The 15,899-nt window shown below is 35.5% G+C and overlaps 1 protein-coding gene across 3 annotated transcripts; it reads right to left on the reverse strand.

The window, feature by feature from the left end:
* Positions 1-2,990: 2,990 nt before the first annotated feature.
* LOC137813674 (putative squamosa promoter-binding-like protein 19) lies at positions 2,991-6,574 on the reverse strand. Of its 3 annotated transcripts, none has more exons than XM_068616054.2 (5): positions 6,275-6,464; positions 6,120-6,195; positions 5,432-5,857; positions 5,179-5,315; positions 2,991-3,852 (listed from the first exon to the last, which is right to left on the reverse strand). In XM_068616054.2, the coding sequence occupies exons 3-5, from the start codon at positions 5,788-5,790 to the stop codon at positions 3,254-3,256; spliced, it is 1,095 nt and encodes a 364-aa protein (XP_068472155.1). In that variant the 5' UTR covers positions 5,791-5,857; positions 6,120-6,195; positions 6,275-6,464; the 3' UTR covers positions 2,991-3,253. The 3 variants fall into 3 exon arrangements, with proteins under 3 accessions (XP_068472155.1, XP_068472154.1, XP_068472153.1); XM_068616053.1 differs by having other exon boundaries at positions 6,266-6,415; XM_068616052.1 differs by lacking the exon at positions 6,120-6,195 and having other exon boundaries at positions 6,266-6,574.
* Positions 6,575-15,899: the final 9,325 nt, after the last annotated feature.

Below are 15,899 nucleotides of genomic sequence, written 5' to 3' on the forward strand. Positions count from 1 at the left end.
TTAACAACAAATGAAATATTCGGACGAGTGACTGTAAGATAGTTCATTTTTTTAGATAATCTTCTGTACTTCTCAAGATCTGAGAGAGGCTCCCCCTGACTAGGTAGGAGTTTGACATTAGGATCCATAGGTGTTTCAGCAGATTTTGAATTCATTAATCCAGTTTCCTCCAAAATATCTAATGCATACTTTTTCTGAGAAATAACAATACCATCCTTTGATTGTGCTACCTCAATCCCAAAAAAATATCTGAGTTTGCCAAGATCTTTTGTCTGAAAGTGTTGACAAAGGTGTTGTTTTACTTGTAAGATTCCACTGCCTGTAAGAACAATGCCATCAAGATATACTACAAGATAGATACTGATGAAGACCTGAGAGATAGAGCATCCACTGACCAAGCCCAACCCTCTAGAAGGATGACCAAGAGCATGACACATGATCTAGGGCTAGGTCAGGACACACCACTAGCCAGTGCTTTAGGGTCCATTATTCCTTAGAGGATCATCAAGAGTAGAGCCCAAGCCATGGGAGTTGAGCAACAACTAGTCCCTTTATTTTTAATTTTAGTAGAGTATGGTCCATTTAACATAATAGGGAGGGTGTAGTTATCATTTTAGCTTGTGCCCTACCTTTAGAAGGTAAGCTAGGACTAAGGGGCGACATTGACCTAGGTCAAACCCCTAGGCCGCCTCTCTCATATACCTTTTCTACCGCTCCCCCATCTTCCCCACCAAGGCACCCATTCCTATAAATAGGGTGCCTTGCCTCGTATGTATTTTCAACTAGATTTTGAATATAGTAAATAAACTTTGCTTGAGTGATTAGTGAGCTTTGTCTCTTAAATGTTTTGGTCTTATCTTGAGTGTGTGAGCATTTCAAGTGGCGGCTCTTCCTTCACTTATCTTGGAGTTTCCCACCCTCCAAGTAGTGTGATCATCTTCACCATTCTTCACCATAAGAGACCTAGGAACATAAAGAACATTATCAATAGACAAAGAAGGAAGAAGATGAATAGTCCCAACACCATGGGATGAGACCCTAGAGTCATTGGCCATGGTAATGGATTGTAAATAACCAGAGGTAGATAAAGAAGAAGAAGAAAGATTTATTACCAATAATATGATTGGTGGCACCTAAGTCGAGAACCCAAGGACCAAGAGAATTGGAGTGAGTAAGGCCAACAAAAGGTGTACCTGAATGTGCAACAAAAGCTGGAACCAGAGTTCTGACAATCCTCATACCATTTAAGAAATTCATCGAAAATTGTAAGTTGTCCTGAAATATCAGATGAAGTAGGGTCCATAGTAGAAGGTTGTACAAGAACAGTTTGAGCAATCGCAACAGATCTAGGAGAACGACCATGTAAGGCATAACACCGATCAATTTTGTGGCCAAGTTTTCCATAATGGTCACAATTGTAACACCCTTTGTCCGACTTGGAAGGGCGAGTGCAATCATAACATTGAGGAATTAAAGTAGAAGAGCCATCAACTAGAAGAGGTATATTAGTGATGTGTTTACATGGCACACGCAAAAGGGTAGAACATCTGAAAGTAAAATTGGGAATAGGAGATCCCAAAATCTAATCTCGAACATGAGAATAATCATCAGGAAGGTTATGTAAGCCCAATAACATGAAGAGTTTGGATTGTTGCTCTGGTTCTTGAGAAGGAGTAGAGGCAGGAGGCAATAAGTCATTAAAATCGTGAAGAAGAGCATGTAGTTTACCCAAACATTCAGTCATTGTACCATCAAGACGTTTGGGAGAAACAACGGTAAGGAGATTTGAACATACACCATAAAGATGTTGAGTATCATTGGTGTATAATAATTTTGCATGTTCCCAAACTTTTGAACACGTCTCAAAAACACGAAAAACTTGTGTTTAAAGATGAGTGAATAGTAATTTTAATAACAATGCATAATTGATACCAACGAGAAGCCTCATCTTCAACAACATTGTGAACACATTGGGTAAGATGATCACATATCTTGACTCTTAAGCCATAATTTAATATCTGAGACCCAAGTGTAATAATTAGTTTCATCCAATTTGTCAATAGAAGAATGAAAATAGACATAATTAGTATAAATAGATGGATTGGGCATAGTGGCAGCGGAAGAAGTCATAAATCTAGTCGTCACTAGCATAGTGGTCGGAGACAGATTGGGTCCAATGGTAGGAGATAGATCCATAGATCCAGTTGTAGTCCATAATTTATATTATTTTGTTATTATGTTATTAATTTTGTTATTGTTTTCATCTATAAATAAACACCCTTATGTGTGTGTATTTTCCACAAAGAATTTCAATTTTATTTTTATTTTCTTCATTCTTGATATGATATCTAGAGTCTAGGGTTAAGATTCAATTACCGTTAGGCATCGCCCCACCATCACTCACTGTCATCACTGCCACCGAAATATCGTCAAAATCGCCGGAGCCAGAATATCGTGGGAGTCGCTACTGCTGTCGTTGTTGTACATTCACAGTTTAGGCAAGCATGAGAGTGAAAGATGTCATATCAACAATTTTCTAGTTGTCGGTCCCTGTCCTAGCTTGCTCCAAACCCATCAGTGAAAAATAAAACATATTGGGAAAATATGTAGAGTGACTCAAAGGCACTTCTTCTAAGAGACCGTGTTGGAATTATTTTTCTAATTTAAAACACCATAGCTATTGGATATACAGTGTGTTACCACTAACTTTTCTTCAAACCCCATCATTTAAGGGAACAAAGGCCATCTGAATTCCCATTTGATTCTGATTTCTTTCTAAAAGTGGACACCATCTGCCACCTTTCATCCACCCAATTAGAAAAGGTGTTGACCCTACTCCAACTTCGTTGATTTTGTCGTGCACATTACTTCATGTGGTCAATAATCACCAAGCTATGCTTAATACAAAGTTATAGTTATAGACATTGCATTCCATCTTGATTGTTTTTTAGTACATCAAATGGGATATTTATCTATCATGAACCAAAATCTCAACAAATATTAAAATCTTCCATCAAAGAAAACAACTCAAGAACTGTTCAAACTGATCTCATGACAAGTGAAAGAAAATAGATAACGGCAGACAATCGATTTCATCCTCAGCAGCACAATCAATTGTGCAACTACAACTCAATTGACAGCAACAAAGGACCCTTATTGAAAGCTTCAAGAAGTTAAAGCTTTAAGCATCGGAGTACACACAGATAAGGTTTTGAATCCATAAATGTCACAAAAGACGTAACCACTTAACTACCTACTCCCACAAGAAGGGAAGTGTCAGTGGGTCGTCATTTTCAACCAAACCATCGAGCCCCATTTGCAGCATTCCATTGTAGTGAAGGTTGGTGGTGTTTGCATCAAGAACCAATACTTGACCACTAGGCTTATCTTTTTCCGTTTCTGAGTACGCATATTCATTCACAGTATCAAAATGCACAGATCCTGATGGAGATTGCATTGGACAGGTGATGCTAGATTGCACCATACTCGATTCTGGGCTTTGTGATTGAAGTGTTGACAGAAGATAGAGAGCACAACCTGAGTCAAAGGATCCAGGTTTTGCATCTGAAGAGTGCTTTCGGCTGCTCTTTCCACCGGTTGATGGGGTAATGGTGCCATGAATAGGCTGACAAATGGGAGTTTCAAGCATTGCTTCATTACCATTGCCTACTATAGGATCATTTTCTTGCCAAAGAGGATGTCCCTTGTCTTGCTTGTGCTTGTCAATTCTGTATAAAAGTCGAGGTGGATCATAACCAGATTCAGCTCCAGTTTTAGCAGTGGCAGACCACATACTCCTCATAATAGGGTTGACATAGGTCTCCGGGCTCCCAAAATGCAGGATTCTTGGTCCTAATTTGTAGAAAGGTAGTGCAAAAGTTCACATTAATTACATTAGTGGAAGATGGGAAATAATGACAAGAAACTGTTGTTAATGAAAAAAATGACAAGAAACTGATTAGAATAGTTCAACATTTTTTGTTAATATCAAAGAAAGGAAGTAAATGAATTCTGTATTTCAGACATAATGATGTTCTATTTCCCTAAAATGTTCACTTTTGTATCTTTAATATCAGTCTAAAACCAATGGTTTAAGAATAATTTTATATCCTTCTACTTACCTTCTATTGTATGGTAAATATTGAAGTTGTCTTAGTACTTCCAAAACATTAAATGCATTTACATTTTCAATAATACTTTCTTTCCAAGATAGGAGGGGAATAACATTTTTTTTTAATTTAATTAAGGGTCTAGTTAAGGAGTAATCACAATACACTAATTAAGGAATCAATAACGAATAATTCTAAAGGACAACTTAAATGCATTTCTATAGGCACTTTTGATAAGTCGCTAGGGTTGGCCTAGAAAGTTGAGGTGATTTGCATGAAGTCTTAGGTTCTAACTTAAGACCTTAGTGTTGTTCAATTCTAAATCTTCCTACAATATTCTTCGACCAATCCTCCCACTTGCTTTGTAACATTAAATATTACACTTTCTCATTATACATTTCTACTTTTAATTCCTTAAATAATGCTTTTGAGGCTTTTTCTTTAATTAAAAATAAAAAGGGTTATGTATTTACCACACATGACAATCGAATTAGGAGTGACTTATTGTTTTATGAAATGTTATGCACTTAGCATTTAGCTTTTGAAAGTATAGCTCAAAATATTGAATATGTCAATAGAAGAAATAGACTGACAGCCTACAGGTAAATATAGCATAAACTAAGGTCTCTACTCTCATATAAAGAGTTTCAAGAAATAGAAATCCTCTTCTACTTATTTTTTTCTTCCAACAAACTTAACGAACAATTGAACTCCATGGGAACCATGTATGATCTAAATGTCATATTCCAACACCAAGTTTCTAGTAAAAGTTAAAGATTGATGATCAATTAGCTTTATCATGACAACAATCCAAATAGTAAAGGCTAAGTATAATCTTAGCATAGAATTCAGCATATTACAAAAATTGAAATAACCTTAAGCAAAGTTCTAATTCTAATTTCACATAGCTTCATATCACTAAGCAGCTTAAAACTAAAGGGTTACAGTTTGGTGACAGGGTTCTGTTGTTTCTGTCCAATTGGGGTTATCCTTTCACACTTACTCCAACTCAATCACACAACTGAGACCAATTTAACAATAATAGACAAAAGGCTCTCTTGGCACAAACCTTTGTAATTGTACATGAATTTCTCAGTAGCCATGAAAAGAGAGGGAGGCTGAGGTTTCCTCCTGCGCCTGTTATGCCCATCAAGCCTTTTCCTACAACTCCTCTTAACTTCATCAAACTCCCCAAGTGAGTGAAACCTACACAACAATTGTCAACACCCCATGTTACAAAACACATCAAACCAAACATCAGAAGGGAACACATCCCAATCCCTAAATCTCCAACTCCCACATAGCCAAACTCCAAACCATACCTGCTGCATTGCTGGCAGAACCGTTGTTGCTTCCCCCCCACCAACACAACTGGGGTTTTGGAGTGCTTTTCACAGACCCTATGGCGCCTATGATACTCTCTGCAATCACTGAGGTCAGAGCTGCATCCATCAACAGAACAGCACATATTCTGTGATCCATTCTGAAGGCGGGATCTTTTTGATGACCCAGATGGTGAAGACACAGTTTTGGAGTCTCTTGGGTCCTTAGCAACTTCTGGAACTGATTTTTCCTCACCAAGCCTCAAATCCACCGAAGCAGCTTCATTCCTCTGTCCTTCACCATTAGCCAGCTCCAACCCACGTGGATCCCAGGCAAACTCTTTCCCGTCCCAATCCATAACCAACAGTTAGTTCCTCCCACAAACTATGATGCTTTATGTCCCTTTTAAGATGCCAAAGCCAAACCTGTAAGGCACTCACTCACACAGGAATCAGAACTTGAATCCCCTTGTGTTATCACCACAAGCTGAAGAAGACTTTGACTTAGGAACCAAAACAGGATAAAGGGGTCAATCAACAACACCAAGAGGGAAATCAGAATTGGGTTCCCCGAGGAAACCAAAAGAATAAATGCATTAACTGAAAAGGTTGCAAAAAATTGAAAGAAAAAAATAAAAAGAGATGGATATTGGAAGATATTCTGAAAGACTATAGACATGAACGTCACCTCAACCTCAAATGCAACTTGACCCTCAGAGGGGTTGAAAAGAAATTAATGTCAATTCAAGGAGTTTTGTTGTTTTCTGTGAGAGAATATAAAAATAAGACACAAAGCTTTCACATTCAAAAATAAAAAATAGAGAAAAACCTCACCAAACTGACATAGTTATGTAAATCTTAAATCCCTTAAATTCTCAAAGCTGCAGATAGGCCTCCAAGAAAATGGGCAGAGAAGGTGCAAGACCCATGTTTTGAGTTTGTCTCTGAGAAGAGAAAAAACTTGTTGGAGCGAAAAAGTGGCTCACCAACTCCAATTCAATGAGCTCTAGATGTGGAGTAGGAGACACAATCTGGATCAATAGGAAGCAATTACCTTTACTCAACAAAAAATTATGCAAAACACTGTTCTTTTTCTTTCTCCTTTTTTTTTTCCCTGTTGTTTTCTTACCGGTAAGTTTCACTGGTCTTTGATTTTTGACTTCCTTTTTTAGGTCATTCTTCATTAAAGTAATGATAGAAAAAAATAGTTTTTTTTGTGTAGAAATTTCAAACTTATAAACGAATTTAAATCTCATATTAGTTAAACTTTGGTTTAATTCATCCTCAAATCTCGAACATTTTGAAAAATTTAATCATGTCTTCGAATTAAATAATTGTAACCATATATTTAATATTGTAATTTTTTGATAATTGCGTTTTTGTAATTAGTTTATAGTGGTTTAAAGTGTCAGAAAATAAAAATTTAAGGCGATTTCATTAACAGGTCTAATTATAAAAATTTTAAAAAATTGAGAACTAATTAAAACATTAATTTAAGGACAGAATTAAAAAAATTCAAAATAGGCCGCCCAGTATATTAAATAAAATTTCCAAGGTAATCAAAATATTAATAAACCTTTTTACAAAAACCTAGATGAAGGAATGAACTCAAGTCATGGAACTCAAAATACTTATAGAAGAACTCATATTTGTCTCATCCTAGAGTGATAAGTAAAACTTCAAATTTACCATATGTCGAAAACAAAATCACATGTCTATTTTTTGTTTCAATCTTCGCAATGTAATAACACCCTTTTGTATGCTGCTTTCAATTTATTACTAATTACGATTTATTAGAAAATATAAAGATGATGAATTTCAGTTTTAGTTTAATAAGTTCTTTATAATTCATAAATTTTAATTGATGATGACACAATGAGTTAACACTCCTAAAATAATGTATGTAGAATGAATAATGGTTGTGGCCAAATGAAAATATAGTAAGGCGGAGAAAGTGACTTCAACTTTGGACTGTACATGCAACTTTCCAACAATCAGCAATAGTAACAAATGAAAAAAAGTAAGAACACAAAAGGAGAGAGAGACACATAGAGTTGAGAGTTATGAGTTGTTGGTTTTGGTTTTTGTGGGTAGAATTGTACTTGAACAGGCTCAAGTTTGATAGTCCAAGGGATGAAGCTTAGGTGAAACAAAACAACAATGTTTTAGTTCATTAGAAATGATTAGTGCATATTCTCCACACTTTAGGGATTGGTTAATTGGTATAACTTTTGGGATTGGTTAATTGGTTAAACTTTTGGTTTTGGTGCTGGTTTAAGATGACGAATTATTGTTGATTCCCACTTTCTTCTTATGCAATCTCTTTTAAGGTTTTCTTTATCCTAAAAAAATATTGCAAATAAAATTAACAAAGATAATTGCATAATATTGTTAGGGATGAAAAAAATCAATAAAATTATATCAGTTTTGTCATTCAACTAATCTAATATATTTTAAACATGAGCTCTTAGTTAAAATAATATAGTATAATGAAGATTAATAACTGAAATATTATTTATTTTGAAGTTCTAAATTTCGTCACGATTTTGTTTTTAAAAAACATATCACAAGATTAAGGAAGTAAGATGTATTAAATTGTTATTGTTAATGAACAAAATCTAAATAATGTAAAAATATCAATCCATTTTAAATTTAAATAATGCATTAGGACGAAATCTGAATCCATATTGTCTAAAAAAAAACTAAATTGAGCTTTTATAAATTCAAATTCAAATAATTAGATTAAACTTTATATATTCATATTTCTAAAAGAAGATAATTCCTTAAACAATCTAAACAAAACGATACATGGAGAGTTTATAATACTATGGAAAAATATAAAGAAATGCTAGATGACATATTTGTTATACAAAATATGTTCAAGCTTATTGCTCAACCATAAAACCATAAAGAAGCAAGCTTATCAACATAGTGGTTGTCCTCTCTAAAAATATAAGAAACTTTAAAATCAATATCTTTACAAAAATATAAATATTTATTCCATATATTGGAGATAGACCTGGAACCGAGATGCTTGGAAGAAAAAGCAAAGCATACCAAGGTAGAATCACTCTCCAACCACAAACGTTTGTAACCAGCCTCTTTAGCATGCTCAATAGCAATGATAGTCTCATAAACTAAGCAAAGAGGGAAGATTGAATCCAAGCAAAGAAGAAAAGCCACCAAAACACTCCTCCATACTCACTCTATAAAGATCTTGGCACAAACAACAAGGCCAATAGAACCTCTAACAACACCATCAATGTTGACTTTAACCCAACCAACAAGAGAAAAACTCCATAAAACCTAGTTAGGCTTGGAGACTTTTTCAAGCCTAGTACTGATACCAAAGAACTTTAAGATAGAAACATCAAATATATTGTAATGTAGCTCTTAATAGAATAAATGGAAAAATGGGTACTAATCACCTATTGAAACCTAGAATAACTCCTCCTCATCCAAATTGAAAACAAGATAGTAGCAAGTCCATCTAGTTCAACAAGAGGACTCCCAAGAAACTTTAAAAAAAAATATTAGGTCCACAAAAGAAGAAAAAGTCATCATAGGAAAAACTTTATGAAGCCAAGTCCAAACATATAGAACATCAGAGCATTCAAAAAAGAGATGAGAAATAGAATCTTTGTGAGATTTATATAAAGAGCACATGGAACAAAAAACCACCCCTCTATGTTGAGCCTCAAGATCAGTAGGAAACCTATTGTGAATGAGTTTCCATAAAACCAAGGTTTTCGCAAGGGGAAGGGAAGAGGACTAAATAATATTACCCAATCATAGATGTTTCCAGGATGGGAGAAAAAAAGATGAGCATAATTTTGATTTAAAAATGTCAAAATCCTCAAGCATCCAATTGGGAACATCCTTCTCTTGTGAAATAACAATATTCTTTAAACTCGAAAACTCAGGTACATCAGACAAAGGAGATGGAAGAGACTAAGAACTCTGATTCGAAGCCTCAAATACTTTTAAAAAAAGCTTAAGCCTGCTGAAATAATGAACACTTGCAATCAAGGATAAATATTTAGGTGAACACCCCATAAATTAATTTTTTCAAGATATTTTTTCTTTTTCGTATGAGAGATTTTCTTCTAATTTTTTTTTTTTTTTTTTTTGCATTTTTGTATTCTTTGCCTACTATTCTTGAGGAATCTTGTTTTGACCTTTTTTCAATTGAAGATTTTGATTTCGTGATCACATCATCTCCCTTTTCTTGAAAGAAATTTCTTCTTGAATTTGGTGGCACTTCATCCTCGAGAGTTTCTTCTTTTTCTTGGGTCTTGAAGTCCGCTAGGTTTTGTTTCTTCCTTGAATGTTGAGGATCTTTAGGGTGGTCTTCAAAATATTATTTGAAATACTTTATATTTGTTGAAAGTGGAAAACTAGAAGCATACAAACTAGAGAAAGGGTAATAACTAGGTTGTTATAAGCTACATTCTTTTGACCCGCATTGTTCCAAGATGCAAAATTGAAGAAAAGAGTCAAGCATATGTCAACTCTGATTCAATTATTTGTCTTGCACGGTCTTCGATTTCACTTTGTTTTAAGTAAAAAAGCTCTTTAACCTAGTGTTGATAAGTATTGTCAGCTATCGAGATGTTGCTTGAATAGGAGATTAACATTTAATGCTGCATGGAGTATATTTAATGTGTTTTTGCGTTCAAGCTTGTTAGATGCTAAAGGATGAAAATATTTGATTTCAAAACTCTCAACGGCCAGAAAAGGATTTGGAACAACATTTCTTTTGAGTTTTTTTTATAAAGTTATCCTTTGAAGAATAAGAAAGAGAAGAGAACGATTCGTAAGTGCTAAAACGCTACAAAAATATTTTATGCTCAGAAATTTTCTTCAAAGAACATTGTTATGTTCATTTAACAACTTAGTAAAGTGTTTATACTTTGTATGCATCATAAGACGTTGATCGTCTCTAGTGAATGAACCTATGTGATATTTTTTTATCACATCTTTATACAAACCCTAATTGTGTTTCCTACGACTAACTGTTGTCCAAACAATACTTGTTTATCCAAGAAAGGGTGTTGTCAAAATAATACTTTGTCTTAGTTAGGAGTGATTATGTTCCAAAGAATACGCAATGGGTTAGCTAGGAATGGTTGGGGTTCAAAAAATATTCATGTAGTTTAGTAAGGAGAGGTTAAGTTTCAAAAAATACTCGAGTTTTTGGCTAGGAGTGGTTGCATGTCCAAACAATACTTGGGTGTTTAGTTAGGAGTGGTTGAGTTCTAAAATATACTATAGTTTTTAGCATGAAGTGATTGTGTGTCCAAATAATACTTGAGTATTTAGCCAAGAGTTGTTGTGTTCCAAATAATACTCGATTTAAAACTTGTAATAGTAGTTTGCATACTAAAATTCAATTAGTTGATTGAGAGTTGGATGTAGTCTACACTATTAGATGAACCCGTGTGAAAATATGAAAAAATACAAGAAGGCAGGGTTGAATTGTGTTCTTATCAAGTTTAAAATATTTTTGCAAAAATCGTTCGATTGACAATACTTGAATGATAGTTTAGTTTATCAAAACGGTCAAACTATAACTATTTCATCTGATGTATCATATCAGATACAATTACAACTCCATTGAGTGACTTGCCTAATATGATTTTCTAATCGGCTCTAACAAATTATCATATCATATTTCTTGTGTTTGATGGATCATGGCAAATGCAAGTTAAAAAATTGATTGTAATGATTAAATAAATAATAATAATAATTAAATATGTGTTTTCACAATCACTTTTCTTCTTAAGTTTGTACAAGGAATAATAACATGTAATTTAAATAGATTAGGGAAGAGAGAAATACACACACTAATTTATACTAGTTCGTTTGTCACAACAAACTATATGTAGCTCTCAATCTACATATTGAGTTCCATTAGGAAGGTGAATGTTGTGAAGTACATTTTGAGTATTATTTGGACTCATGGTCACTTCTAATTGTTCCCTTGAGTATTCTTAACTACAATCACTTTAGGCTTAATAAAGTATTCTTTGGGATTGTACTTACTCTTGACTAACCCCTTAAGTATTCTTGACTTCAACCGGTCTTGGCTTAAATTACAATAATATTATTTCTTTCATACCAATTAATTCTATTATGATCATTCTTGTTGGTGGATAATTCATCATTTTGTTTCACCAATTTAAAACATTTCTTATTTTTTAATATATAAATGGCTACACACCTAAGAGTATAGCAGTTGATCATGTGCGACTCCTGTGACTTTAATAATTGAAAATAATACACAGATGGAATTAAAGGGTGGAAGATTGAGGAATTTACAATAAAAAGAAAAGAGAATGTGATAGTGTCGTGAGTGCCTTTATCAACAGGAAAAAAAAGTCCTAAAGAAACCAATTAAATCTGAACTTACCCCGAAATCATGAAAAAAAAAGAAGTGAGAATAGAGTCCCTTTCTTACAAATTTAGAGATATCTCATGAAAATAACTGCCTCCATTTTAAATATTCTCAAACCTGAGTGTTTGAGTAATATTGAGGAGAAGTTTAATCTAGGGTTGCATATGTTATTCAAACTTTTATATTCTAAAAAAAATATTTCATATACTTTTAATAACATTTATATATTTTTAATTTTTTAAATAAATTTATAATTTTTTATTTTAATAAATGAGGTTACATTTTTATATCTTTTTAATAAAGTAATACTTAATTATATTATTTTATTTAAAAATAGGTGTTGATAATATATTAACTTAAATATAATTATATTCATATTTTATTATTTATTTATTTATTTAAATATATTATCATGTCTATACTAAAGTAATAATTATAATTAAATAATTGTATATTATACTTTATGATGTTAATGACAAACTTCAGTGCATATTTTTATAAATCAACATTGATAAATTGATAAACCTAATTTCAAAGAAAATAATTGTATTTTTCTCATAATAAGCCTAAATACTAACATCTTATCCATTCTCTCTGAGATACATATCTACAATTGAAACAATACATGATAACTGAAAGAGTTTGTCTTTCTCTTATGCTAACCTTTCCTGGGATAATTATCTTATCCTATTTCTCCTCTCTTACTCTTCACGTAACCTTCATACTTCATAAACTCTTGCGCTCCCAAACCTCTCCTACACCAAAAAGCTTCCTTCACACTTCTTCTTTTAAATCAACTATCACACCAGGTATTTTCCTTCCACCAATCTCTAAGATCGAATGCTCATTCTCCTTACCAATTGCATTGTTTGAATTGGGATTTTCTTTCGATTCACCTTCTTTGTCTGAACTGTTATTTCCTTTGGACTCATTTTCTCTTCCCTGAATTGCTTGTATCTAGTTTGTGTTTGTGTTTGTGCTTGTGTGCTAGTTATCTATGCAATGGATTACAGTGTTATGTACCCTTGGTCCAAAAAAGATCTTTTGAAAGAAACCTCTTATTATACCACCCATCAGCGTCTTAAAGATTTAAGAGAGAATGGTTACCATGAGTAAGAAACATGAGAGTCATGTAAAAATCGTAGAGTGTAGAGGGCAGGCCCATATGTTGTGATGAGTCCCCAGACCCTGAGGGTCCGTTCTGTTTCTTTTTAGCTACCTTTTTCAAAAGGGTCCTCTTACATCTCCCTTTGTCCATCTTCGAAAAAAAGCTTTTGACCAAGCTCAACGTCGTCCCTACCCAGCTACACCCTAATAGTTGGGCATTCATCCATGCTTTACTTTTTGTGCTCAGTTCGACATCTCGTCGTCTGTTGAAGTCTTTTTATACTTCTTTGAAGCTAAACACACAAGTAGTAAACTGTGGGTGTCCCTGAACGGTGCCCCTAGAAGAGCCATGCTTTCCCTCTTCTAGTCTTTGTATAAGAATTTTAAAGGAAAATTCGTTAAAGTTCGAGTCTCAACAAGAAATCCAACCTTTTTGGATGGATTTCCCTTATATTGGACCCTTGAGCCCAGATTCCAGAGTGCTCGGTGCCTGAAAGATCTATCAACAAAAGATCAAGGGATCTGCCAATTCCTTTCGAGCTTGAAGGTCGTCTTCGACACCTCCTACCTAATAACCAAAGAGTACCTTCCCGGTGCCCTGAAGGCTTATATTGGTACTCCTCATTTCCCACGCTTGGTGAAAATAACTCTGCTACCACTTATTAACCATTTACTTATTTTCTTTGCAAGGAGGATGTTATCTAATATCAATAAGGCATAGCTAGCCGAGATGGCTAAAAGAATAAGGGCAGCTACCAACATGCCCAAGGATTCCTTAGCTTAGAAAAAGAAAGCTCCAGTCACCATTACTCAAGCCCCGACTGAGCAGAATGAGGAAACCACCTTAGGGCTTGTTTTTAAATGAAAAAGGAAAGCAACTGCTCCCCTACTGAGCATTCTCACTTGGATGGTCGAGTCCCCCATCAGGACGTTGTTCCCTCAGAAGGCCAGGCTCTGCACTGAGATGTAATTGTCATCCAGGAAGGCGAAGCGGAGAGTTCTAAGAGGAAGAGCTTTGTGGGATCCGAGCTTCGACGTCCCAACCTATGGTGAACACGCCTTCCTGCCCAGCAATTCCAAGGACAGGCTCATGGCCCTCGACGAAGACCACCTTTTTCGCGACGCCATGAAGCAGATTGGGCAGACCTTTGCCATGGGTTGCTTGGCTATTTCTAAAGCACGAGATCAGAAATAATCTAAAGATCAAAGGGTCGTGGAGCTTCAGAGGGAGGTAGAAAACCTACGGGCCGAGATCAACCGCTTGAACGACCATGCTCTTATGCCAAGTTAGGTCGTCTTATCTTGCATTGGATTAAACAACTCAGTCATAACAAATCAATTTGTAGAGCGTCTATATTCGGGTAGTCGTTCTTACACTGAGTTAGGGCGTCTTACCTTGCCAAATACTTCCTTTACATCAATTTTACGCATAAGACGCCTATACTCAGGTAGTTGTACTGACACCGAGTTAGGTCGTCTTACATGACACTAGATAACCATTTCACGCACAGGGCGCTTATACTCAGGTAGTCGTGCTGACACCAAACTAGGTTATCTTACCTGACACTAGATAACCAATTTACGTGTAGACGCCTATACTTGGGTAGTCATACTAACCCCGAGCTAGGTTGTCTTACATGACACTAGATAACTGATTTATGCGTAGGGCGCCTATACTCGGGTAGTCGTACTGACACCGAGCTAGGTCGTCTTACTTGACATTTAGATCAAGGGAATCACCAGACAAACTAGTCTCACAGGGCGCCTATGCTTGGATAATTGTACTAACACTGAGCTAGGTCGACTTATCATGTGGTAACTCAAATAAATCAACAAAACTAATGCACCATATTTCAAGAACAAATTTATCACTAGATGACCTCATTAAAAAACCCCTTCAAGGGAAAAAGAGCATCACCTTAATCATCATATTGTTAAAAAAGGAAGAATTAAAACAAAATCTTAACTAAATTAAAACTTGAGGTTTGTCACGTTCCACAATCAAGGAATGGCTCCCCCCTCCAGGGTTTCCAGCCTATACACTCCATTCCCGAGCACCTCAACTACGCAAAACAGGCCAGTCCACTTTGGAGCTAACTTGTTTTCTAACTTGTAGGGATAAGCCTTTCACATCACCAAGTCGACAACCTTGAACTACCGAGGTCTCGTCTTGGTCTTTTGCCTCAGCTCCACCTTTCTCTTTAAAGCCTCCGAGTTAATACGGGCATGTTCACGCACCTCATCTAACAAGTCCAGGTTCGCCTTCCTTCCTATGTTAGATTCCTCAACCACGAAGCTTTGAAACCAAGGAGAGTTCTCTTGTATTTCTACTAGTATCATGGTGTCTGACCCATATACCAAACTGAAGGGCGTCTCTTTAGTTGTTGACTGAGGGGTGGTGTGATAGGCCCACAAAATTCTGGGAACTTCTTCTGACCAAGCTCCCTTAGCCTTTTCTACTCTCCTCTTCAATCCTCTCAATAAGACTCTATTAGCTTATTCAACCTAACCATTTGTCTGAGGGTGTTCTACCGAGGTGAATATCTACTTTATCCTGAGCTCCGAGCATAGCTTACCCAACTTTTGACTAGCAAATTGGGTTCCATTGTCGGACACTAGGTGCCTCGGAATCCCAAAATGGCACACAACGCTCTTCCACACAAAGTGTTGCATCTTGTGAGCAGTTATCTGTGCCACTAGCTCAGCTTTAACTCACTTGGTGAAGTACTCAATGGCCACAATGAGATATTTCATCTGACGTATTGCCAAAGGGAAAAGGCCTAAAATGTCTATTCCCCATGTGTTGAAGGGCCATGGGCTATAAATGGACTGCAGTTCCTCAGTTGGCGCATGGCACCAATGAGCGTGCTTCTGACATCGCTCACAGTGTTGTGCATATTTCGCGCAACCCTCCTTCATGGTCGGCCAATAATACCAACTCAGATGACTTTCAACGAGAGAGCT

This window comes from Phaseolus vulgaris, chromosome 1 (assembly GCF_051622355.1).
Source record: "Phaseolus vulgaris cultivar YP4 chromosome 1, ASM5162235v1, whole genome shotgun sequence".
NCBI classification, from domain to species: Eukaryota; Viridiplantae; Streptophyta; class Magnoliopsida; order Fabales; family Fabaceae; genus Phaseolus; species Phaseolus vulgaris.

Bases quoted from the DNA above. Each gene is read 5' to 3' on its own strand.
- LOC137813674 (XM_068616052.1), bottom strand. From the start codon at position 5,790: ATGGATTGGGACGGGAAAGAGTTTGCCTGGGATCCACGTGGGTTGGAG. The intron at 5,316-5,431 runs GTATGGTTTGGA...ATTGTTGTGTAG, and splicing joins TTCTGCCAGCAATGCAGCAG to GTTTCACTCACTTGGGGAGT. The intron at 3,853-5,178 runs GTTTGTGCCAAG...TCTACAAATTAG, and splicing joins ATTCATGTACAATTACAAAG to GACCAAGAATCCTGCATTTT.